This window comes from Balaenoptera borealis, assembly GCF_965194805.1.
Source record: "Balaenoptera borealis genome assembly, chromosome: 14".
Taxonomy (NCBI): Eukaryota; Metazoa; Chordata; class Mammalia; order Artiodactyla; family Balaenopteridae; genus Balaenoptera; species Balaenoptera borealis.
Genome location: NC_138875.1, coordinates 82,467,190 through 82,492,190, shown reverse-complemented (window position 1 = coordinate 82,492,190; position 25,001 = coordinate 82,467,190). Strand labels below are relative to the sequence as shown.

Here is a 25,001-nt window from a genome sequence, read left to right as displayed (position 1 = left end):
TACCAAATAGTACAGAAAAAAAAGAATTAAAATTTAAATAAAAAAGTAAAATCTCCCCTGCCTCCCCCTTCTTTGACACTTTCTGAACACATACAAGAATATATGTTCACCTAGTTTCTTCTTTTCTTTTTTCTAGATAGATGAAATTATACACAGGCTGTCCTTATACTTGCTTTCTAAAAATTAACACTGTTTGTGGACACCCTTCCAGTTTAGAATGAATAGACCACCTGCATTCTTTGTCACTGTTGCAAAATTTTTCAGGCCATGGATGCCCCACATTTTTTACCCAACTGATGAGCATTTTGCTTGTTCCCAGTTTCCTGCTGCCTCTGAAACTGTGTCCGTATGTGTCTTTGTGCCCTTGGGCAAATACAACTGGAGGGTAAATCCCAGGCAGTGGAATTGCTGGGTCAGAGGATGTGCACATTGACATTTTCATAAAACCTGTCAAATTACTCTCTGACAAGGTGATACTAATTTGTACACATGAAGTTTGCAGACAATCTCAGGGATCCCCTAGGAGTGAAGAACATCTAAATTATGAAAGCATTTTCGTTTGGTAGCTGTCTGCCCGCCGCCATCTCATATTTTGCAGAAAGGTCTCTTCCAGATACACACTGGGTGTGGGTTCCCCCATGTGTCTAGTCCTCCCTTCTGAGTTAGTGGAGACAGTCCCTGGGTTCTCCCATGTCTCTGGCCTATTTCTTGTCTCTCCTGGGAGCACCTCTGCCCAGCCTGGGGGTTACAGGTTGCCCTCCTCCCCTGTCTCCAGGGCAGCGGCTATTTGGGGAGAGCATCCTGGGGCTGACACAGGGCTCCGTGTCTGACCTGCTGTCCCGACCGAAACCCTGGCACAAGCTGAGCCTGAAGGGGCGGGAGCCCTTTGTGCGCATGCAGCTGTGGCTCAATGACCCCCACAATGTAGAGAAGCTGAGGGACATGAAGAAGCTGGAGAAAAAAGGTAAGCACTGGGTACTCTGCGTCTGGCCTCAAGTTTTCCCGTTGGAACCATATCTCGTTCTAACCCAGATAAACTCAGGGTCCCAGTGAGTCCATTCTCACTGTGGTGTGGGGCTACAAGAAATAGCAATTCCACAGAATATAACTGCAAGCCATTAAAACATTTACTACTTTTCCCCTGAAAATTCCAATACCCCATCTCTCTCAGCATCCTTCCCCACACCGACAGCTACTCCAAAATCTTTTGTATATTCCGCAAAACCCCCTTTCTCTCTGATCCCTCCATCCTCTGCATCACCTCCCTATTGTATTACCTCCTTTGCCCATTACCCAGCTTCTACACAACGAAGCACAGAATTGACCCAGCAAACAAGAATCCTCCCTTGTGGAAGTGGACAAGAAATTGCAGATTCTTACATGGTCTAATATTATTTTATATCCCTGAAAAAATGAGCTGGCATTGAGCACCTGTTTTGTGCCCTCCCAGTCTCATGCTGTGAATAAGGGATTCCTGGATCTTAAAAAGCTCAGGGTCCAGTTGGGAGATAAGATACAAGGAGTTGGAAAGCCATCATCCAGGGCACCAAGGCAGTTCATGATGAGGGCCCAGGGTCAAGCCAAGCTGTAAGCGGCACATGGGGCAGGGCCAAGTCCGGCTGTTGGCATCAGACAGCTGTACAGTTGAGAACTTGTCCTGCCACTTCCTGGCTGTGTGACCTTGGGCAAGTTACTTCCCTTCTCTGTGCCTCATTCTACTTCATCTGAAAGTAAGAGTCACAGCATCTACCTCAGGGCATTGCTGTGAGGATTAAATGAGACCCTAATGCCTTACTTCCTCCATTCTGAGGTGTGCCTTTCTTCCCCTACATCTTGACAATTTGAGGCTGATATGCATCATGCAATGACTATGTTCGTTTAAAATTAATGTCCTGCCCCTGCCCCCAACAAAAGTAGTGAAATTCAGGGACACTTCTGACAATCAAGAGAATGCTGCAGAGCACCATTTTTCAAGCACTTCCTGTCTGTGAGGCGAACCCTCTACATATGTTAACAATTAGAGTGCTAATGACCAGGTGTGAGTAGGCGAGCGTCTCGCTAGGAGGAAGTGAAAGGAGAGTAAGAAAGGAGAAAAGGCTGAGACTGGGCGGGGGTTCCTACGTTTGGGGCATGGAGGGCTTTGAGGACCGCTGGCTGATGCTTGGTTCAGCTCGGGTAGCAATGGGCCTCTGGTCGGCCGCTCTCAGCCCTCCCCCCCTCCCTCCCCAACCCGCCCGCCCGCCCCAGCCTACCTGAAGCGCAGGTACGGCCTCATCAGCACCGGCTCAGACAGTGAGTCTCCAGCCACCCGCTCCGAGTGCCCCAGCCCCTGCCTGCAGCCCCAGGACCTGAGCCTCCTGCAAATCAAGAAGCCCCGAGTAGTGCTGGCCCCTGAGGAGAAGGAGGCACTGAGAAAGGCCTACCAGATGGAGCCTTACCCCTCGCAGCAGACCATCGAGCTCCTCTCCTTCCAGCTCAACCTCAAGACCAACACCGTCATCAACTGGTTCCACAACTACAGGTAGGGATACTGAGTGGGAGGGTGGGCAGGGGTCTCAGCCGGACCCCCTTCCCTGTCCCGGGGCCTGGAGGGAGCGCAGCATGGCCTCTGGGAGATAGGAGGACCATATTGCTAGGTGTTTAGCTTTATAACATAGGCAGACCTGGATCTATTGGTAAATCCCAGCTCAACCATTTCCAGCTGTGAGGCCTGGGCAAGGGACTTCACCTCCCTGAGCGTCAGTCTTCTAACCTATAAAATGGGAACCATAATGGGATCTACTTCATATAGTTGTCCTGAGGATTTGATGGGCTAACGTATTTACATAAAATACCTGGCACACAGTATGTGGTAGGTGTTGACATTATTATTGTCACTGTCTTTATTATGACTTCACCCAGCTTGCTCCGCGTCTATGAAGGGACAGGGAATGGTGTTTGGGGCACAGGCCTGAGGAACCCAAACTACCCACTGAACCTTGTGTCAGAGCCCCGATTTGGGGCTCTTGGCCTCTCCCACTCCTAAGGCCAAAGGAAACCCCTGTGGCGGCCCCTCGGGCACCATCCACCTCAGGGAATGGGTGATTCCTATTTCTATGGCGCCTCCTCCCACTCACCAGTCCCTAGTCTTAGGAGCAGCTGACCTGCCGTGGGCTGGGCCGCCCGGGAATTTAGTCCCAGGGCTGGCTGAGGGCACTGACTGGGTCCAGCAGTTCCCAGGGAGACCACAGAAGGGCTTCCTGAGAGCCCTGCAGAGAAGGGTTGATGGGATTTCAAGGACCATCTCTGAGGCACGCCCCACCAAGCCCCCTGAGCAAGGAATGTCTCTGGTGCCTCTGTGGTGCCAGAGAGGAGAGTCTCTTGATCACCAAGAGAGAAGAGGAAGGAGGAGCCTGGAAGGGTGGAATGCCTGAAATCTCTCTCCACAGCCCAGGCGTGGGCATCACACAGACCTGAGTTCAAGTCCTACCTTGGCTGTGTGTTATTGGGCAAATCACTGTACCTTTCTGAGTCTCATCCCTGTTTTACAGATAAGGAACCTAATACTTAACCCCGCAATGCTGAATTGAGGATCAAATGAAACACTTCAAGCGTACATACTTTGTAAAATATTGCTTATTAATCTTGCTCAGACCCAGAGCCTGCCAAACAGCAAATGACATAGGTCCTTAAAGCCTCACGCCCTCCTTCTCTCCCAGGGGACATTCTCTCCCCTCTTGTTTCCCACAGGAACTGAGCCCTCCATTATTATTCAATGTATTCATTCAACAGATATTTGCCATGTATGCACAGTGAGCTAGGGTCAGGAGATACAGGGGTTCAAAGCTATCATCCCTGCCCTAGGGAGCTTAAAATCACAAACCAGATAATTTTGCAACAACCTAATAAATGGTAAAACAGGAATGAATAAGGGGCTGAGGGAAAAGGGAATTCTACCTAGGGAAAACTTTATAGAGAGGTGGCCTTTGAGCTGGGCTTTGAATGAGCAGAGAGAATTCCACTCCCAAAAGAAACCACTCTCAAAGAGTTACAATTGTAGAAGAATACATTACTTCATTTAGTAAATGTTTATTGAGCACCAACTCTGTACCAAGCACCAAAGAGAACAAGACAAAGTCCTTGCCCTTAGCATCTCTTACAGACTAGCAGGGAAGGTCACTATTAAATGAGTACTTATATTAATGTATCATTACAACCTTCAGTGAGCGCTAGGAAAGGTGAACAATAGGATGTTTTCAGAAAAAATTACCAGGGAGGACCTGCTATAGATTTGGGAGTCAGGAATTGAAGAAAAAGACTAATTTTTACTGTGGTATAAATGACTATTAGCCTCATATTTATACTTGATCTACAGTTTGGAAGCTCTAAGGACAGAGGCTCAGGCATTGAGCCATCCCAAAACACTCTCAGATTCCACCTTACCAGAAACAACTAGCGCTCCCCCTGGTCCCAGCAGCTTTTCCCTCTAGAGGGGACTGAAGGAGATGACAGAATCTCCTGGAAGGTGGGCAAGGCCACCTTTGTGGAGGGATTAGGGACTGAGAGAGAGAAGTGAACCAGATCACCCTTCACAGTCCCTCCAGGGTCAGGATCCTGGGATGGGGCACCATTCCCCAACCTGGGCAGGGAGCCAGGGAGGCAGGAGAGTGTAGCCAGACTGCTGGGTTCAGGGCCCAACTGCACTACTTGCTGGCTGTGTGACCGTAGCAGTCCCAGTGCCTCTTTGAGCCTTGTAATCTTTGTCAGTGGGAGTGAGACTAGTATCCTGCTCATAAGGTTATTATGAAAAATATGAAATAACCTGCAAAAGTGCTTGGCCCCATACCTGATACATGATAAGCACCCATCATTATGATGTTTATAATTAAAATTTATAAATGTGAGTATTATTTATCTGTAACATGTACTTTATTATTAATATTATTAAATAATGGTATTAATATAATATATGATGTCATTAATAAAAAAGGGCAGAGGGCTACAGCATTGAAGATAGATGCTGAGGAAGCCCTGTCGCTCTCTGACCTTGGACGAGTGATTTGACCTCTCTGGACCTCATGCTATTAGGAAAATAGTTAATGGAGTTAGACCCATTCCTATCATTTCCTGCTCTAAAACATAATATATAAGTTTCCCTCTGACAACAGGGAGGCCATTGAAGTGAAGAGAGGATGGGTTCTGGACTGGAGTTCAGGGTTCCCAGGTTCTGGTCCCAGCTCTGCCTCTGTGTGCCTTGGTGACCTAGACAAGTTATTCTGTGTGCCTCAGTTTCCCCTTCTGGGCTGATGTCTAAGAGTCTCTCCAGGAAAGAAGCAGGGGGTTATTGCCACAAGCTAGATCTGGGTTTGACTTTGAAAAATGCTCTAAAACAGCGCTGTCCAATAGAAATACAATGAAAGCCACATATATAATATAAAATTTTCTAGGAACCACATTTAAAAAAAAATAAAAAGAAACAGATGAAATTAATGTAATAGTATATTTTATTTAGCTCAGTATATACAGATATAACCATTTCAACATGTAATCAGTATAAAAACTTTAATAATGAGAGAGCCACGTGTGACCAGTGGTCACTGCACTGGACAGCACAGGTCTAGATTGTGAGCTTTGGGATCCAACAATCCTGAGTTCAAATCCTGGTTCTGCCACTTATTGGCTGTGAGACCTGGGGCAAGTCATTCAACATCTCTGAGCCTTGTTTCCTCCTCTATGAAGTGGGGATAATAATAGCACCCACCTTGCAGAGTTGTTGAGAGGACTTACTAAGATGCTGCATGTGAAGAAGCTTATGCCTAGTGAGCCCCCAGGGAAGTGGGTGGGGTCAGAAGGCCACTCATGTGATTTGACTCCAGGGTTAGCCGGTCCCCGTCCAGCCCCTTGCTCACCGCCGTCTCTGCCCCAGGTCCCGGATGCGCCGGGAGATGTTGGTGGAGGGGACCCAAGAGGAACCAGATCTCGACCCCAGTGGGGGTCCTGGCATCCTACCGCCAGGCCACTCCCACCCAGACCCCACTCCGCAGAGCCCCAACTCTGAGGCTGAGGACCAAAAGCCTACCGTGAAGGAACTAAAGCTTCAGGAGGGTCCCGAGGAGAGCATCACACCCCTGACCACCCAGGACAAGACGCAAGTGAGGATTAAACAGGAACAGACTGAGGATGCTGAGGAAGAGGCAGGCAGCCAGGACTCAAAGGAGCTGGACAAAGGCCAAGGTTCCCCCAGAGAGGTGCATCCTGACCCTCTGGGTAACGACGGACTCCCAAAAGCAGCCCCAGGGCTCCTTCTTCCAGGCGGGACCACCCCAGCCTGCCCCTCGCTACAGCCCCTCCAGGAGAGCGAGGGCGGGGAGTGGCTACACCCGGACCCTCTCAGCTTTAAGTCGGCCTCAGAGTCCTCACGCTGCAGCCTAGAGGTGTCGCTGAACTCACCCTCAGCTGCCTCCTCGCCGGGCCTCATGATGTCTGTGTCACCTGTTCCTTCCTCTTCAGCCCCCATCTCCCCATCCCCACCCGGCACCCTCCCTGCCAAAGTGCCGAGTGCCAGCCCCACTGCCGACGCAACCGGGGCCTTGCACCCCAGCACCAAGGTGAACCCCAACTTGCAGCGGCGGCACGAGAAGATGGCCAACCTGAACAGCATCATCTACCGGCTGGAGAGGGCTGCCAATCGCGAGGAGGCCCTGGAGTGGGAGTTCTAAAGGTGGAGGCAAGGGGCTCGCGTCAGGGGCCACCTTCCCCCTCCCTCACGCACTCTCCCGGACAGGGCAGGGTAAGGAAGGGAGGAGCTCAGCCATCACAACGTGGACCGCAGCGTCGCGCCGCTTGACATTTTTCGTTGTGATCCCGGTTCTGTGAAGTCGTGAGTGAGCAGGCGAGGCAGGTGCCTCTGCTTCCCCTTTCCAGCAGCCCCTGCCCTGGGGAGCGCCCCTTCTCCGCTCTGGCCCCTCTACAGGAGGCAGAAGCAAAGTGGCGCCACATTTTCCCCCGGAAACTCCAAACTCTTTTAGAAAAGTAAATATTTATAGACCTCTTTTAGATATTTTAATAAAGGATCCTTTGGAATTTATTCCCAGCTGATGCTGTTTTGATATTACAGAGAGTTATGAAATCAGGACACCGTCACAACTGTTGCGAAGTATACACTGAAGTTGTGTCATTTTTGCCACTAGATGAGATTAGAAGGAGACAGTTGTTCAAAGCCATCACAAAACGCTATAAGACTGACCAAAATTTAGATAACCCTTGAACCACGGTTTTTTCCCATGTCTGTCTGTGAGACACAGTCCATTGCTACTGCCCTTCCAGAAACCATGTTGAAAAGAGAAAGTCCAGAAGACTCTAAATGAAAACCTTGATGCCGTTGAGGATGTGTTTCATTCTGGTGGTCTGTTTTGCAACCTTGATAACACAGAATGTCCCATGCCATTGTAAATGTTGTAGAGATGTGGGCTGTGGCCGACCATCCTATCTGAGATGTAACATGGTACAAAACAAACTGCTTACACTCCCTCTTGTCAGAAACCTGTGGACCACAGGGGGTAGACAATCCATCTCGTCCGTCTGTAGACAAGATGGTTCCAAATCCTTTGGAAAGCCAGGTATGGGGTAGATGATTAGAGGGTGGCGCTCGAACCAGAGTGACCCCATCCCCCAACCTGAATCGTGGCCACAGTGCAGGAAGTTTCCCTACTGGCTTTCCAGAGCAAGACTGTGGCCGCCATCTTCCCCTCTTTGGGTTTTAAGAAAATAACAGCGTTGGTCATCCCACAAACACCCAGCTCAGCACCCAGCACCAAAAAGTAGATTCATCCAACTAGAGACCCCAGCTTGCCTTCTCATCATCATCTTTCTCAAGTTGACCCTGATGCTTTCCGGAAAGCGTCTGCACCTCCAGGTTTATGCAGAATGAAGCTAAAAGGTTGACTTCACCTCAGCATGACCACCATATCCCTGTCTCAGGTCCAACTTCCTGCCTTCTAACACATGACCTTTTTTGAGAACAAAGACTCAACCCCTCAACTCAAAGAAGCCCACCCTCCAGTGTCTTCATCATCCTGGTTTTTAGGGGAAGAGTTCCCAATTTGGATGGAACAGCCACCATATTGGTTGTTGAATCTCTCCTGTTATTATTTCTTTTACTTTTTCAAACTCTGTGGGAAGGTTGAGTTGGGTGACTTCCCAGCTGAATCCAGAATGACAATGAAAAGGTGGTCATAATCGGTGCCAACCCAGTACCAGGGGGAAAGATGGCTGACAGGGGTTTCAAGGATGCAGCGAACATTTTGAAACCCAGGCCAGCAAAATCCAGTAACCAGAAGGGGTCATTTGAGGGGTGTTCCAGAAATCTCAACTCTCATGCACCCAGCCCAGGCTGCAGTCTCCACACCAATCAATGAAGAACAATGCAAACCCTGCAGGAAAACCTCCTTTTCCATACACCCAGGCTATGCATTGAAGAGTTTTCCACTGTATACATTTTTATCCAGATGAAGGTATTTTTATATTTTGACAATAGGAAACAGTGACCAATTTTCAGAGTAATCAAATCTGGAACAAACGAAACATCTCATTTTAGCCAACCTGTCCCAATTAAGGCAACCGTGGGGGACACACCACGTTTTACTGTTGAAACCTACGCAGCATTGAAATCCAGGCTTATATGCAGACTGCAATCCTTAGAGGACTAAATCTGGCTTTTGTGTGACGGGATTTGATTAAGCACTTAGTATAGTCTTTTGAACACGGAAATCCTGTTGTACTTAAAGCTAGCAGACCTGTGAACAACTTTGTCAGGTTCACGTCCTATAACGGTAAACACAGAACAAAAACCCACAAGACTGTTTCTATGAGAGATTGATGAACTTTGTTTAAATTAAAAAAAAAAAAAAAAAGGAACACGTTCTGTAATAAATGCGTCGCTCAATACAGAATTGTATAATAACATCTGGGTGTCCTGCTTGCTTTGTTCTGGAGCTGTGGGTACAAATTGGGGGTCAGATCTGGCCCTCAGGTGTTTTACAAAATGGTATTTTTAAAAACTCGTTTTTAAATTCATTTGCCACCATGAAAATATGGGGGCTTGTCACATAAAAATCGCGATTTTTTTTTGCATTAATATTTTTTTTAATTTTTATTTAATATTGGAGTACAGTTGATTAACAATGTTGTGTTAGTTTCAGGTGTACAGCAAAGTGATTCAGTTATACATGTACATGTATCTATTCTTTTTCAAATTCTTTTCCCATGTAGGTTATTACAGAGCAGAGTTCCCTGTGCTATACAGTAGGTCCTTGTTGGTTATCTATTTTAAATATGCAGTGTGTACATGTCAATCCCAAACTCCCAATCTACCCCTCCCCCCCATCCTTCCCCCTCTGGTAACCGTAAGTTCGTAAGTTCGTTCTCTATGTCTATGAGTCTGTTTCTGTTTTGTAAATGAGTTCACTTGTATCATTTTTTTAGATTCTGCATATAAGCGATGTTATATGATATGTCTTTCTCTGTCTGACTTCACTTAGTATGATCATCTCCAGGTCCATCCATGTTGCTGCAAATGGCATCATTTCATTCTTTTTTATGGCTGAGTAATATTCCATTGTATATATGTACCACAGCATCTTTATCCATTCATCTGTCGATGGACATTTAGGTTGCTTCCATGTCTTGGCTATTGTAAGCAGCGCTGCAGTGAACACTGGGGTACATGTATCCTTTCAAACCATATTTTTCACTGGATATATGTCCAGGTGTGGGCTAGATCATGTGGTAGCTCTATTTTTAGTTTCTTAAGGAACCTCCATACTGTTCTCCATGGTGGCTGTACGAATTTACATTACCACCAGCGGTGTAGGAGGGTTCCCTTTTCTCCACACCTTCTCCAGCATTTATTGTTTGTAGACTTTTGGATGATGGCCATTCTGACTGGCGTGAGGTGATATCTCATTGTAGTTTTGATTTACATTTCTCTATTAGCGATGTTGAGCATCTTTTCATGTGCCTCTTGGCCATCTGTATGTCTTCTTTGGAGAAATGTCTATTTAGGTCTTCTGCCCATTTTTTGATCGGGTTGTTTGTTTTTTTGATATTGAGCTGCATGAGTTGTTTGTATATTTTGGAGATTAATCCTTTGTCAGTTGCTTCGTTTGCAAATATTTTCTCCTGTTCTGAGGGTTGTCTTTTCGTCTTGTTTATAGCTTCCTTTGCTGTGCAAAAGCATTTGAGTTTAATTCGGTCCCATTTGTTTATTTTTTTTTAAATTTCCATTACTCTAGGAGATGAATTGAAAAAGATATTGCTGCGATTATGTCAAAGAGTGTTCTCTCTAAGAGTTTTATAGTATCCAGTCTTACATTTAGGTCTTCAATCCATTTTGAGTTTATTTTTGTGTATGGTGTTAAAGAATGTTCTAATTTCATTAAAAATCACGATTACTGGCTTCACTGGAAAACAATAAGATCTGGCCACACAGGGCCCAAATTCCAACATGACAGCAGCTAGCTGAGGAGTGGCCCTCCCCGTTAGGACACGTGCCCATGATTTGCCTCTGTCTGCACCTGCACCACCTGCCCAGGTCCTGTGGACATCTCGGTTGGTGATTATGCTGTGGGCTCCAACAAAGGAAGATGGAAGGATTGGAATACACTTTCCACTCATTGCAGCAGGTGGAAGCTGGTTAGACTCTGGGGTCTAGATCTGAGGAGCTGAGATTGTGCCCTGCCCCAATCCACAGGTCGTGGCCCTAAGACCAGCCAGTTTACAAGCTGTGCCCACCTCAGTGGAGTGTGTGAGTGGTGGGTGCCTCTAGACTCCTGATGGAAAAATGCCAAGAGGGGCTTTCTGGTGACCAACACAGCAGCGCCCCTTTCCCAGCTGTATAACTAGGGCCTCAGTCTCCCCATCTGTAAAATGGGGGTATCACAGCACCCAACTCAAAGGGTCATTATCAGGAATGATGATGCATGTAAAACACATAAGACAGTGTGTGGCACATAAGGGCTCATCAGTATTACTGTTTTCCTGAGTGGGGGTTGGGTTCCTTCAACCCGTGATGGTGAGTCTCTCTGTGTATCAAGCTGCAGGAGGTTTTTTTTTTCTTGACCAATAATGTCAAGAGAGTTCCCTAAGTGGCATTAAACATTATTCACCCGTGAGCCAAGGGCACGTGGCATCCCAAGACAGACCTTTCCTCTTTGTCTGGAAACCTTCTGGTCACCCCAGTTTTTCCACACGTCCTTGCGGCGGGAATGAAATGATGAGTGACCTCCTCCTTGGTTAGGATAACTAATTGCTCCAAAGTAAAGCCAAAGACAGGCCCTTTGGACACCTGGTTTGCAGCTCCGGAGGTCAGAAGTCAGAAATCCTCAGGATGTGGCCGCGGGTTGTAGGTGGGGGCAGGAGTGGAGGAGGAAGCCTCATCTGACACACACAAGCCACCTAAGAGCCTGTAGAAGTAGGTGCCCCCTGGGCTCTGGGAACCAACGCTCCCTCTGGACCATTAGCTTTGGTGTTGACGTTGTGTCTGCAGTCGCTGTCCGTCTGGAGTGGAAAATGCAGCAAAAACACAGAAATGTGGAATTCTGAACTAGGGACCATGGAAGAGCAAGAGGAGAGACCAGAGGGGAATGAGAAGGCAGGGAAGGCCTTACAGGCAGAGGCAGGTTTAGATCAGGGAACAGAAGGGAGGAGAGAGCTGAGCTGGGGGCAATTTGGCGACAGTTCATCCAGGTAATAAGTATAGATTAAGTACCTGCTGTGTGCTCAGTGCTTCAATGGTGGAAACACCCTGAGAGCGTGAATAGGGGGATCCCGGAAGGCTTCCTGGAGGAGAGGGCATCTCAGCTGACACCTGAAAGACAATAGGATTTAGAGAAGCATAAGAGGAGAGCAGAAGGAATAGATGGCAAGACATGGGACAGGGACAAGGACATGGGGAAACAAATCCAAAGGAGGCTAGAATTTGAGGTGGAGGGAGGAAGAGGGACAAGGGCTAGATCCTGAAGCCCCCTGGGGCATGGTGGGAAATAGGCCTTTCTCCTGAGGGCACTGGGGAGCCATGGGTGGTATGAGGCAGGGGGTTGCTGTGGTCAGACTTGCACTTCCAGGAGGTTAGGAGGTTCCATCTGCCTGAGGAGATGGCAGACCAAAGGAGAGTGGCCGGGCCCAATCCCAGTGCAGGCCCTGACCTCAGGCTTCTGCGGTCCTTGCTTCCCACCCCTGCCCTCCTTTTCTTCCTAATTAAGCTGCTCGCATCAGGCCAGCAGCCCCACCTCCCATCATCTCCTGGTGAATGAAAAAGCCAGACCTCACCTGGCTGACTGGCCCATGACTGCTGGCATGACTATCCTGGAAATCACTCTAAAGGCCAGAGCTCCATAGCTAAAGCACAGGGTGTGTATTGCTTTGCAGGAACCCAGGAGGCTGGAGCCACCTCTCCAAACCCCAGAGCAGTAGAGATGGGGCAGGGACCACCCTACCTTGGCCAACAATGAGAGGGATAAAACAGTTGATCTCTTTAATGGTCTGTGACCTTCTCCAGCCCCCTAGGGTATAGTTATTAAAAACAATGGCTTTGAACTCATCCTGGCCTGGGTTTGACTCTCTACTATTAGGTAACCTGAGGACCCTTTAATGAGATTCAGTTCCCTTATCTGTAAAATGGACATGATCATAATAGTATCTACCTGTATTTGTTGTCTATTACTGCATAACAACCCAAAACTTAGTGGCTTAAAACAATAAACGTTTATCTCACAATCTCTGTGGGTCAGGAATTTGGGAGTGGCTTGACTGGGTGGCTCTGGCTTCTTGGTCTCTCATGAGGTTACAGTTAAGCTGTCAGCCATGGCTACAGTCATCTGAAGGCTGTTCTGGGGCTGGAGAATCCCCTTCCAAGAAGGCACACTCAGATGGTGGGTGAGCAGGTGCTGGCTGTTGGCTGGGCATTTCAGTTCCTCTGCAAGTGACCCTCTCCACGGGGCTGCTTGAGCGTCCTTACAACATGGTAGCTAACAGTGAGTAAGGCAGAGGCTGTGGTGTCTTCTATAACCAAGATTTGGAAGCCCCACTGTCGCCTCCACAGTAACCTCTTGGCTACACAGGTTTGCCGTTATTCAGTGTGGGAAGGGACTTCACAAGAGTGTGTACCCCAGAAGGCAAGGATCATCAGGGAGGCTGGCTACCACACTGCCTTATAAGTTTCTTTGAAGATTAAATGAGCATTTCTTAAGCTATGGTTCTAAAATCCCTTGTTTCCTACTCAAAATGCAGATTCCTGGGTCCTGCTCCAACCTCCTGACCAAAATTCCTGGAGCCAGAGCCCAGGAATCTGCATTTTAAGAACTACCCCCCCCCCCCCCGCCAGTTGACTCAGACATCATAGGTCTCAGTAAATGGGAGGCAGTTCTAATTCATTTTGCTTTGTTTGGCCTCACTGTGTGTGCCAGGCCCTACGAAGGATGCTGGTGAAACAGAAGAGCATAGGAGTACAGAACAAACATTCACTGGGTGTCTTGGTGTAGTCGGTAACTGTTGGGTTGAAAGAAATTGTGATCCACTTAAAGATGTGCAAACGGTTTATTGGGAAGATCCAGAGTAAACCTTGTGAAACCCAAAGGCAGGAAATTCAACCAGGCTTCGGAACACTGCAGTCTATCTTGAGCCGTTTGTTCTCTCTCTAAGGCCGCCTCATGCCCAACTTAGTCTGTCCATCCATACACCCCCCCAACACTCACTCCCCGCCGATTCAAAATTCCCTGGACCCTGATTGGCTCAGCTTGTGTCTCGGGACCAACTCCTGCCCAAGCAGCTGTGGTCAGGGAGGGTAGAATCACGTGAGCTGAATGGGCACAGGAGGCAATTTTTGACATACCTGTGCCGGGCACTGTGCCAGGCCTTGGGGGCACATGGGAGGCAGACCTGTCCCTGCTCTCAAGGAGCTGCAGTCTAGGGGGCCTACTTGCGCCACCCCAGGATTTCTTGGCCCCATAACTAGAGAAACAATGACCATAGTGCCCCCGAACAATGAAGAGAGGGCAGTGGCAGCAGCCCCGGTGCCCAAGTGCTTTCAGAGCTGCACCTGGCAAGAGCAGACAGAGCCACGGCCCCAAGCACGGGTAGACCAAGCCGAGGCAGCTCTGAGCCCTCTGTCAGGAGCGGGCAACTGTTTTGAAACCCTAAGTGAAAAACAGTTCATGGGCCCAGTCCTCAACAGAAAATGCGAAACCTGCAGCTGGGCTTAAGCGGTTTATCGTTTTACTGCTGTGGAAGAGTTATTTTGAATGCTGCGATTTTAGAAGTTGGGACAAGTAACAGGGCCTTTTCCATAACAAAGTTTGTGTAAGGTGAGGTAAGGTGATCTGGGGAGGGATTGGGTGAGGGGGGAGTGGACAGTTGGCTCCAGATCTAGCCAGAGTAGAGACAAAACGGCCCTGTTGAGGAACATACAAGATACTGAGCCACAAGTGGGGGAGGCAGAGAGTGCTATTCTTTCAATATTTGTCCACTCAGAAGAGGAGAGAGGAAGGCATCCATGGAGAGGATGAGGAAAACAGTGGCCCTTCTGCTGTGCTACAGAATCCCACTCTAGCCCTAACCTTCACCCCAGTGAGCTGACAACAGCCCTGTCTGTGGCTGGCCACCCAGAGCCATGCTCCTTAAAGGGAACAGCTGCAGTCACTCAAGCTTATCCGTTAGGAAGCCTCTGACTGCAAATAGCAAAAAAAGTCCCCCTCGAAGCTTTACACATTTATTACCTCAAACAACAAGACTTCCAGAAGAAGGGCAGGTTCTCAGGTCCATTGATTCAGCAGGTCAAGGATATTTTCAAGTGTGTGCTAAACTCAGCAGGGGATATTTTCCTTAACGTGGCCTACTTCATGATCACAAGATGGCTACCATGGCTTCAGGCTTCAGACATAACTTACTTCCAGAGCTCTTCATTGTGTCTCTTTTTAGAAGCAAGAACACCCTTCCACTCTTTTATATATATATATTTTTTTGTTTTGTTTTGTTTTGGCTGCAGCTTGCGGGATCCTAGTTCCCCAACCAGGGATCGAACCCGGGCCCTCGGCACTGAACGGACAGAGTCCCAACCCCTGGACCACTGGGGAATTCCCTGTATATATCTATTTCTTAAATATAAGTTTCAGGGGCACGGCATTAATAATTCGACATCTATATACACTAAAAGTGATCACCACCACAAATCTAGTTGTCATCCATCACCATACAGTTGACCCCCTTCACTCATTTCACCCACCCCCAACACACAGCCATTCTTTAGCAGGTCAAGTTTAGCCAGTCCCTAAATATCAAATGGGAGTAGCACAACTGATAGAATTTGACTAATCATTTAGCGTGGAAGGATGTTGGGCAGTGAGCCCATAACTTCTGGCCTAATTGCCCTCCTTGAGGTTCTCATCCCCTACCCCCAGCGGCTTCTCAGAATACTCCTTCTGAACACATACAGTATCCTCCAAAAACTGTTCAAGTGAAGACAACTTCCTCAACTTTGTCACACTCCTGGGATGTTGTGGTCTTCCTTAGGCTCATGCCCCGAACACCTCCCCGGGGTCAAGAGGAAACACTGTTAGCAGGTGGGTGCACAACACTGAGGTACTGACTGACTTGTCACCCATCCCCGTTTCATTCCTAAGAAGCCGGGCAGGTGAGGGCTCACCTGTGACCCTCCCTCTTGGGGCTGCCTCTCCGGGTACTTCCCCCATTCTGTGCCTCAGGCCTTGCAGTGGCCACAGTCACAAATGCCACGGGCAGCACCCTGACTCAGCCTATGTGGGGAGGCACTTCCCCAACCCCGTCTGTCAGCTGTGGTCCCAGGAGAGGTGGAAGGAATTACTCAGCATGTACTGGTTGCTCACGAGTAGCATGATTCCCTGACCTTAGTATTTTTCTCGCTCTTTGAACTTGTTCTGCAGACCGAGGACTGTAGGTTGCTCATCCTAAGCCACATTTTCCTGAATGTGCATGATTTTTCCAGGCTGGCAAGAGACATGTGACCAAGCTCTGGATCCACATCAAGAGGACCTAGGGCCTAGTCTATCATACTAGATGACCTTGGGCCAGCCCCTTCCCATCTGTAAATCCTCCATTAGCCCAGCAAACACACTTGAGTCTGAGATAACAGATATACAGCATAAATACTGCCACCATCCGCCCTTTGCTCACAGCAGACATCACTAATCAATCACAGGATATTTCCCTCTGAATTAGCATTGGTGCCGGAATCCTCCTCACTCCAGGCCCGGAGGCAGCCACCAGGAACTGATCAGTGAGAAGACCCAAATTTTGGCTTTTCCCTTTGGCATCCTTCCCAATTGTCAGGCCTTCAGCCCACAGTTGACTTTTTATCCTCACCTTTACCCCTGCCTTCTCTCCCCTCTGAAAAGGAACTTTGGGACTCCATTTCCTCATATTCCTCTCAAAGACTCTGCCTTTTCCCACAGGATTCCAGAGGTTTACGTCCCTGCTCTTGACACTTTTCAGCTGTATGAACTTGGCAGATTTCTTAACCTCTCTGAGCCTCAGTTTCCTCGTCTGTAAAAGGGGGCCAGTATCTGCCATAAGAGGTTGTAAGAATGTGCCTGACAGAGCATCGGCCAGGGAGCACTCAGCACACTCTAGTCACTTCTCTTGTAGGGCCTGCTCCTGGATCTGCCAGGCAAATCAATCCAGGACTTTGATGGGGGGAAAAGAATGATATAACCAGCCATTACTTGACAAACCTTTGTTTATTTTATTTTAGCCTTTATATCCCTCTCCCAGGCTGCCTGATATCTCTCCCCCGCCCAACTCCGGAGGCAGCCTGACCGCAGGTTGTGCTTTGGGGGTGGGTGGGAGGAGATTGTACCTTTAGTGCTTGTAAACGTACACCAGGACTGGGGCCAACACCTCACCACACCATCTAGGTCTGGCCAGGACATGGGCATTGGGTAGTTCCTAACACCCCCTGAGACCCAAAGCCTATGGACAAGAGCTGCCATCCCCATCCCCACCACTGAGGACTTGAGGAAGAGGGGCATGGAAAGCGTACCAAGACCCCCAGAGCACCTGCAGGAGAGTAGGGCTTGCCAGGGAGAAGGCAAAGAACCAGGTGAGATTCTTGAGGTTCCTTTGTCTCCAGCCAAAGCTCCTTGCCCTCTCCCTGGGGGCAGTGCCAACTATCCCCCCCTCCCTCACTGGCCAAACCCAGAACCAGGACACCCTATCCCTTCCCACCAGCCAACAAGAAACAAAAGCAGTGAAACACCAAGCTTTGTTGCTAGGAAAAAAAACACCCGAAGTATTTAAATTAAAACTGAAGCTCCAGTCAACTGAGCCAGCAGTGAGCTGGTGATTGCAGACACACAGACAGCCCCCCATTCTTCCCCAAGCCCCAAGGTCTCCAAAGGCAGCAGGAAGGGGCTAAGGGCCAAGTCTGTCTGTCACCAAGAGGGAGCCTCCAGGGAAGTAAAGATTAGGGCAGGGGTGTCCTCAGGGGGTCCCAACTTGGGGGCACTGAGGACTGTAAACATGACCCAGCTTGAGGGCCAGGGGTGCCCCAGCCCCCTGAGATTCTCCCTGGATGAAGAATGGCCACTGTAGTGAGTGAAAAACAGAAGCTGGTCTCGAAGCAAAGCGAGACCTGGTCTCCCTCTTGGAATATTGTGGGCGAGAAGGGGGCTGAGTCTGTGAGCTCAGAGAGGGGCTGCGATGGAGGGAGAGGGTTCTGGAAGCCAAATACGGCTTTGCAGCTGCTTCTTTCCCCTATCAGATTGGCACCTGGGCCCTTTCTGGGCTGTGAGTCAGCTCATGGCCCCTCCTCCCTAGGGCAACCTGCTGGAAAGTCAGCTCAGGCCACAGCTGCCCAGCCCAGGCCTGGACAAGGTCAGGCGAGCTCCTGAGAGGCCCTGCCCCAGGCTGGGGGTGGGAGAGCTGGCTTCGGGAAAAGACAGAGGATGTGGTTAAGGAGTGTTGGGAGAGCGTGAGAGCTGCCACAGGAACACAGACATGGCCCAAGGCCAGAGGGCCGCTACTGTCCCAGGAGCACCACCCCAAGGCCTGGCTGAGGCCCCGGGGGGAAAGTCCTGCCTCGGCCTCACTCCGGGCTGGGAGCCCCGGGGACCAGGCCATCTCACGGTGCTGGGCACACAGGAAAGCCCACGCTTACGGAGGCAGCCGGCGGCCAGCAGCCAGGCAGCTCCTCCGGCGGGCCCTGGAGCCAGAGGGTCAGGCCCAGGTGCGGTGTAGCACAGCCCGGCCTCCTGTCCGCGCGAGGCCCGGTCTGGAGCCTCTGGACCAGCGCTGACTGGGCATGTGCCTTCCAGGCCACAGCTCCTCACAGGTCCCAGCTGCCCCAGTGGAGGCCTGTTGCCAGCAACAAGCCTCTGCTAGGTGATTCGGGACAGGCGACCGAGGCACCTGCAGGGCTGGGTTGGGGGCTAGAGTTCCCACAAAACCCGCCCTCCGGCTGCTTGAGGATCACCCAGGGCCTGGATTCTCCTGAGGGTCAGGCACGATGGCCTCCTCACGGCTGGGCTTTCTCTGAATGACAGAGGTCCCAAAGCACCCCCTCAGAACCCAGCATCTTCTCAGAGCCTGAGTCCCCGAGAGCAGACCAGGCAGGGACTTCCGGGCTCAGTCCGACTGCGACTGCCCTCAGGGCCAGGTCCCCGTGTCTCAGGGCTGGGCCTGTCACAGCAGGGCCTGGGGCTGGAGTGGCACCAGAACCAGGGCCAGTGCTGACCTCAGGGCTGCCCTTGACCGCTTCCCCTTGGTTCCGGCCCTCAGCCCTACCCTCAGGGCTGGGCCTGGCTGCGGAGCCACTGGCTCCTCAGCGCCCTGACCTCCTGCCCGTACCACTCGTGCAGCTGGGCGAAGGAGGCCGAGTCCACAGGCCCGTTGGGCGCCGAGGCCCGCCGGCGGGGCGGCAGTGGCGGGGGCTCGAGGCCCGGCCGGGGGCTGGGGGCGGCGCCGGCGGGGGCGGGGCCGGGGGCGGCGGGCGTCTCCGCGCTCCACACGGCACAGCCGTTCTCTTTGGGCGGGAGCGCGCGGGGTCGACGGGGCGGGACTGGGCCGCCGCCTGCGCGCACGGCCGCCAGCTGCTGCTCCAGCTCGCGCACCACCAGCCGCAGGTAGTCGAAGCTGGCCCGCGACAGCGCCTTCACCCAGCCCTCCATGGCGGCCTGGCTCTCGGCCGCCAGCACGTAGGCGCGGGCCCGGGCCCCAGCGAAGCGCACGGCGAAGGCGAACTCCTCGGCCGCCTCCACCAGCTCCACGGTGCAGCCCTCCAGGATGATGACGCCCACGGGCTCACGGCTGGCCGCGTCCTCGAAGTAGAAGAGCATGTTGCCGCGCAGCACAAACCAGCGGCGGTGGTGGGCCGCGTGCCGGCCGCCCTTCTTGTACAGGAAGCCCGCGTTGTCGGCCGGGGCGTCGCAGGTGGCGTAGAAGGCCAGGCTGCGCTCGTTCAACTTCATGGCGGCGGGGCCTGGGGGCTCGGGACCTGTCCCCACCGGGGCGGCGGTTATTCACGCAGCCACCGCCTCGGGTGATCTCACACCACCCTCGGCTGCCACAGCACTCATCACTCCCGTTTCACGGATGAGGAAACTGAGGCTCAGGGACCAGAAGCAGCCTGCCCAGATTCACACAACTCTTCAGAAGCACAGCCAGGACTCGAACCCGGGTCTGACTGGCCCCAGAAGCCAGGCTGGTAACTCTCCTGCTGTCCTACCTCCCCCAAATAATGTTGAGGATTCCTAGGGCATGCCAAGCATTTTATATATATTAACTCATTTAATCGCAAAACAAACCTTAGGTGGCAGGGACTAGCGTTACCCCCGTTTGACAGATGGGGAAACAAAGTTCAGAGAGGTTAGTCACTGGCCCAAGGCCAAAAAGCAAGTTGGGCTGAGCTGAAATTCAAACCCAGGCCTCATTTCAGCCGCTGCTGTTTCCATCATCCCCAGGTTCCAGACCAGCTGACCTTTTGTGGTCAGGTTCCAGTTCTGCTGATTTCATAACTTAGCTTTGATTTGCGGGTCCATGAAACAGGGATGAACAGAACCTATTTCAGAGGACTGTAGGGACTTCATTCATCAAACATTTATTAAGCACCTACTGTGTTCCAGGCACTGTTCTAGGCACTAGCAGTAAACAAGATGGAGAGGGTTGCTGCCCTCTTGGTGCTGATGTGCTAGTGGCAGGTGAAGGGAGCAGACAGATAAAAGCGTTATCTGTGCTTTAACAGATAAAGGCCAGATGGTCTTAAGTGGTCTGGAAAATATAAGACGGGGAGGGGGTAAGGAGTGTTAAGGACAAAAGGAGTGTTTGATTTTAAAGGTGGGGGGGGGAGCGAGGGGTGGGGGGGGCGGTGTCAAGAAAGGCTGTACTGAGAAGGTGACACTTGAGCAGAGACCTGAAGGAGGTGAGGGAGGGAGCCCCTGGGACATGCCAAGCAGAGGGAATAGCAAGTGCAAGGCCCTGAGGTAGGAACCTGCTAGTGTGCTTGAGGAGGTTGGTGAGGCTGGAGCAGAGTGAGGAAGGGGAGAGGTGAGTGATGCAGTCACAGTGGCAGAAAAGACTGTTAGGAAATAATCCAGATAAAGGGCCCAGGGCTTGGCCCACACTTACAGGGAGGGGCTGGGGGGAGAGCATTGTGCACCCATTTGAAGTAGAGGAATCTAACTCTATGCACTTGGCCAGTGATTTTACCACTTTCCTCCAAGGAGTATATGATGAGGGGAACACTGGCCAGGTAGGACGCAGGTGGCACATGGGTCCCCAAGGTGGCTACACCCTCCCTTTGGGTTTTCCATGGCCACTCTGCAAATGTACCTTGTGCTCCTGCTTCAAAATCTCACTCTACATAGGACATTGGCCACATTGTTCAAGAAGGAAAGTATATAAAGTCGCTGGAATGCAGTGGGTGCTCAGTGAATGTTCATTCCCCAACCTGGGCAGTGCCTTAGGACCTGGAGGAATGAGATATGGGTGGTGGCTCTCCAGGGAGCAGCTAGCCACAGTGGGGCCCAGACAGGCAACCTGACCTAGGGCGGAGGAGGCAATTGCTCCCAACCCAATCCACCTCATCTCACCAGCCTACACAGTCAAGAAAGGCTTCCTGGAAGAGGCAACATGAGCCGTGATTTAGTGCCTGTCCTGACCTAGCAGCTGACCTGACCAAGGCCACAACCCCTGAAGACTCAGGGTGTTTAATCTCTGCTCTACATCCCTGAGCTGTGTGACTTCAGACATGGGCCTCCCCTCTCTGAGCCTCAGTTTCTCTGCAAAATGGGAGGGATTCCTCCCTACCCCCCCAACAACTCCCATGTGGACCCCAGCCCCATTTCTCACAGGAATCACCCACCCTACTCGCCCCGTTTCCCTCCTACCTCTCAGGCCACTGCTCACTTCCCTGCCCTCTGCTCAGTTCTGGTTTCGGCTGGCTCTTCTCTGGGTTCAAATGTCAGCTCTGTAGTGTCCAGGCTGTGTGACCCCGGGCAAGCTTTAAGCCCCTCTGGGCCTCTGCTTCCACATCTGTAAAATGGGATCATAACAGCACCTAAGTCGGGGTTGTTGTGACGATGACGCAGTGGCTACATGGAAGCACTAAGCACGGTGCCAGGCATTGTACATGCTTAGCTGGGGTAGCTGATGACGTTCTTCTCAGCCTCTCCAAATGCTCCCCTCAGTGCTCTCTGTCTCGGCAAAAGGCCCTTGGTTTCCCCCCACCTCCACATCTGATCACTCGTCAAGTCCACTTGATCCCCTCCCCACCTCTTCCAAATCAGTGGCCTAATCTCTGCTCATTGCCACCTCCATTCTAGGCCCCCCATCGTGGCTCGCCTGGACAGCTACAGTAGCTTCTTCACTGGTCTCCCTTCCTCCACCGTTGCCCGTTCCTTGTCCATGTTGTTCAGGGTAAGATCATAACTCCTTCCTAGGCCCCTCCCCTGGCCCCCCAGAGGATCCATTCCCCACAGAGGGAGCCTATTAAAACTAAACCCAATCACACCCCTCCCCTACTCTAAACCCTCCCATGGCTCCCTACTTCTCTCAGTATAAAATTCATTCTTCCCCATGTCTTCCAAGTTCCCTTCCCCTATTTCTTTCCCCCTTGCTCACTCGGCTCCAGCCACTCTGGCCTCCTTGGTGTTCCTCAAACACCTGAGGGCCTTTGCCCTGGCTGTTCCCGCTACCTGGAATGCCTTCCCCATATCGTCACATGGCCAACTCCTCATCCTTCAGTTTCAGCTTGACCATCACCTCCTCAAGAGGAGGAGGTCTCTGTATACAAGAGACCCCCTAGTCACTCTCCCGTACCTCAGCCTGAAATTACCTGGGTCATTTTTGCCTGCTCTAGGAGGGCAGAGGTTCTTTGTCTGAATTCCAGTGCCTGGCATGTAGTTGGTGCTCAAAAACCTGTAGAATGAATCAAACAGTTATCTACGTAAACCTTTCAACAGCCCCATGAGGAGTCTTTTCCCCATCCCACATTCATGGATGTGGAAACTGAGACACAGAGAGCTTAAGTAACTTGCTCAAAGGTATAATTCTGTGCCTAGAATCTCATGCTCTAGGCAACCAGCCCAAAGGGGCTGATCTTGGAGTCTCACCACACATTAAGGCCAAAGGACGAGCAATTTCCCTCACACTCAGCAGCTCCCCCTCCACGCAGCCACCCCACCCTGAGCCCAAGGTCACCAGCCAGCACAGGACCCCTCTCTGCCCATGGCCTTGCCTCCTCCAGCCCAGCAAGAAAAGAGGGGAGGGCAGGAAGCAGCAAGGGCACAGTCTCCAGCCTCTGGGAGGGCCTGGTCCCCGGCTTATCTCGCCCTGCTCGTACACTTTTCCAAGAAGTTCAGAGTCCGCTGTGGGCACTGCTGCTAATACAGCAGTCCCTGGCCAGGCAGGAAGCTGGCGGGGACCAACCCAGCCCCTCTCTGGTCCCAGAGCCAATTCGCCTCCTTCAGTCCAGGCTGGATGGGCCTTGAGAACACAGCCTCATCTATATTAACAACCATCCCTCTCGGAATTGAAAAGATTAATCCTGAAGAGAAATTTTGCAAAATGCTGAGCAGGTAGTGAACACTCAGTCAAGAAGCTGTCAAAAAGGCAAATAATTAGCTCCAGGTCTTCAAGGACACAGATTGCCCAGAAACCAGGACTCTGGGGAAACTGAGGCATGGCATTTTGCCACTCATTTCAAGGAAAGAAGCCAGAACTACAGGCCCTGGAGTTGGATCCAGCTGCCACAAGTGTCGCCGAGCAGTGGGCATGTTGGAGAGGGTGTGGCAAGTACAGGCAGAAAAACATGTACTGAGAACCCTGAAGAGTTCCTGTCCAGCGCTGCCCTGGGCAGGGGCCACAAGGAAACCAGGACCGCCATCCCAGGCCATTGCTCCTAGCTGCCCTCTATCCTTTTGCGTGTGGTGTGTTCCTTAAAGGACAGCCAGAGCCCTGGATGAGGTGGTCAACGGCAGAATGCGGGAGCCAAGTGGAGCTTTAGTCCTCAGAGTTCCCGCAGCGGCGGAGGTCTTTAATGGGGCTGGAGGGTCATCGGCCAAGTTCGCCTCCTGGAGCTGGGGTCCCTGATGGGAAAAGTACCACTGGCGTGGAATCGCAAATGGACATATCCCCAGCAGAGATCTCTCCAGACGTCTGGGGGACCCCGAGGCCCATGGCGGCCCGAGCCCGGTCCCGCATACCCTCGCAGGTCAGCCCGAAGGTCCCCCCGCCAGGCCGGCCTTACCTCACGGCGCGGCCTAGGGCGACGGCAGCAGTGGCGGGACGGGAGACGCGGAGCCGGGGAGCGGCCCGGCCATGGCCCGGGACCTGCCCGGTTGAGGCGGCGGCAGCGGCGGTGCTTTGTCTCCCGGGCGGCCGAGCCGGCGCAGCCGCGGGAGAGCGCGGATCAGACGGAAGGAGGCGGGGGCAGCCGGACCGTCGGCGACCCACAAACTCGCTTCTTTAACCCTTCCCAACCAGCCCGAGCCGGAGCCGCCCCCGCTTTCGTCCCCCGCTCCCGGATTGGACAACCCGGCCCCGACCCACCCCCGGATTCGCCACACCCTGTGGGCCCGCCCCCGAAACCACTCTTAAAGGAACAGCAACCGGTTTAGGAATTCCCAGTGTCCTATTCGGGGAAAGAAGATTAGATCCCGGAGACTCAACGCGCTCTCAGGGGTAGGTATAGGGGGCGAATTCGTCCAGAAAGAGCATCGGGGTCCTGGGCGAGACCACTCGCTGAAGCAAGCTCTAGGCTTGGAGTTCGAGCTCCTTCCTGGCTAGGGTTGCCAGATTTAGCAAATTTAACGCCCAGCTAAATTTGAGAAATAACTCTGCTGAAAACGTGTGATTTATTGAAAAAAGATGAATACAGGACATTTCAGGCGTCATGGCAAAGTCAGTACAGGACTGTTCTACATGGACAGGATGCCTGGCAACCCTACCCCTGGCCCCAGGTGAAGAGGGAAAGTTCTGGAGTTGGGTGGGCTTGGGTACAAGTCCAGTAAGCCACATCTAATCACTGTGAGGCCTTAAAGAAATCAGTCCACTTCTCTAGCCCTCTGTTTCCTCATCTGTCAAATGAAGACAATCATAGTATATAAAGTGCATGGCACAGAGTAGATGCTCTCAGTAAACAGGAATTGCTGTTCATTTTGTTCTATCCAAAATAACACAGTTCCACCTCCCTAGAGCGGTCTTTACTTCCTGCTCTTGCCCTCGTCCCCACCACCTTCCAGGACTCAATCACTGTCCAGTCCTGGCCTGAGAGCAGGAGAGAAACAGGACAGACCAGGATGATCTATTCATTCTACAGCCTCTCACTAAGCGCCTATGTGTGCCAGACACTGTGCCAGGTGCTGTCCTTGAGTCAATCAACAAACAAATAAGATGAGATCTAGAAGTGATTCTCTCTAGGAAGACTATAATCCATGGTAGTGGGGTAGAAAGACTGTGAGTGCAATTTTAGACAAGGTGGTCAGAGAAAGCGTCTCTGA

The 25,001-nt window shown here is 51.4% G+C and overlaps 2 protein-coding genes across 11 annotated transcripts in view; one reads left to right on the top strand and one right to left on the bottom strand.

Moving 5' to 3' along the window:
• CUX2 (cut like homeobox 2) overlaps positions 1 to 8,943 on the top strand; it is a 266,060-nt gene extending 257,117 nt beyond the window's left edge. For all 8 annotated transcript variants that reach the window (XM_082355808.1, XM_082355805.1, XM_082355809.1 and 5 more), the window contains 3 exons: positions 776 to 964; positions 2,248 to 2,521; positions 5,906 to 8,943. In XM_082355808.1, coding sequence (XP_082211934.1) covers positions 776 to 964; positions 2,248 to 2,521; positions 5,906 to 6,698 — 1,256 coding nt within the window. In that variant the 3' untranslated portion in view covers positions 6,699 to 8,943. The remainder of the gene's footprint in view (positions 1 to 775; positions 965 to 2,247; positions 2,522 to 5,905) is intronic.
• Positions 7,031 to 24,044, bottom strand: PHETA1 (PH domain containing endocytic trafficking adaptor 1). 3 transcript variants are annotated; one of them, XR_014234543.1, is made up of 3 exons: positions 23,750 to 24,044; positions 11,747 to 11,845; positions 7,031 to 11,535 (listed from the first exon to the last, which is right to left on the bottom strand). XR_014234543.1 is itself a non-coding variant. In XM_082356031.1 (2 exons), exon 2 carries the CDS (start codon positions 19,470 to 19,472, stop codon positions 18,792 to 18,794), a length of 681 nt encoding a protein of 226 aa, XP_082212157.1. In that variant the 5' UTR covers positions 19,473 to 19,498; positions 21,390 to 21,527; the 3' UTR covers positions 16,727 to 18,791. The 3 variants fall into 3 exon arrangements, 1 of the variants encoding a protein (XP_082212157.1); XR_014234544.1 differs by lacking the exon at positions 23,750 to 24,044 and adding an exon at positions 21,390 to 21,440; XM_082356031.1 differs by lacking the exons at positions 7,031 to 11,535; positions 11,747 to 11,845; positions 23,750 to 24,044 and adding exons at positions 16,727 to 19,498; positions 21,390 to 21,527.
• Positions 24,045 to 25,001: the final 957 nt, after the last annotated feature.

What these genes read in the sequence shown, in the direction of transcription:
- PHETA1 (XM_082356031.1), bottom strand. Translation starts at nt 19,472, where the DNA reads ATGAAGTTGAACGAGCGCAGCCTGGCCTTCTACGCCACCTGCGACGCC.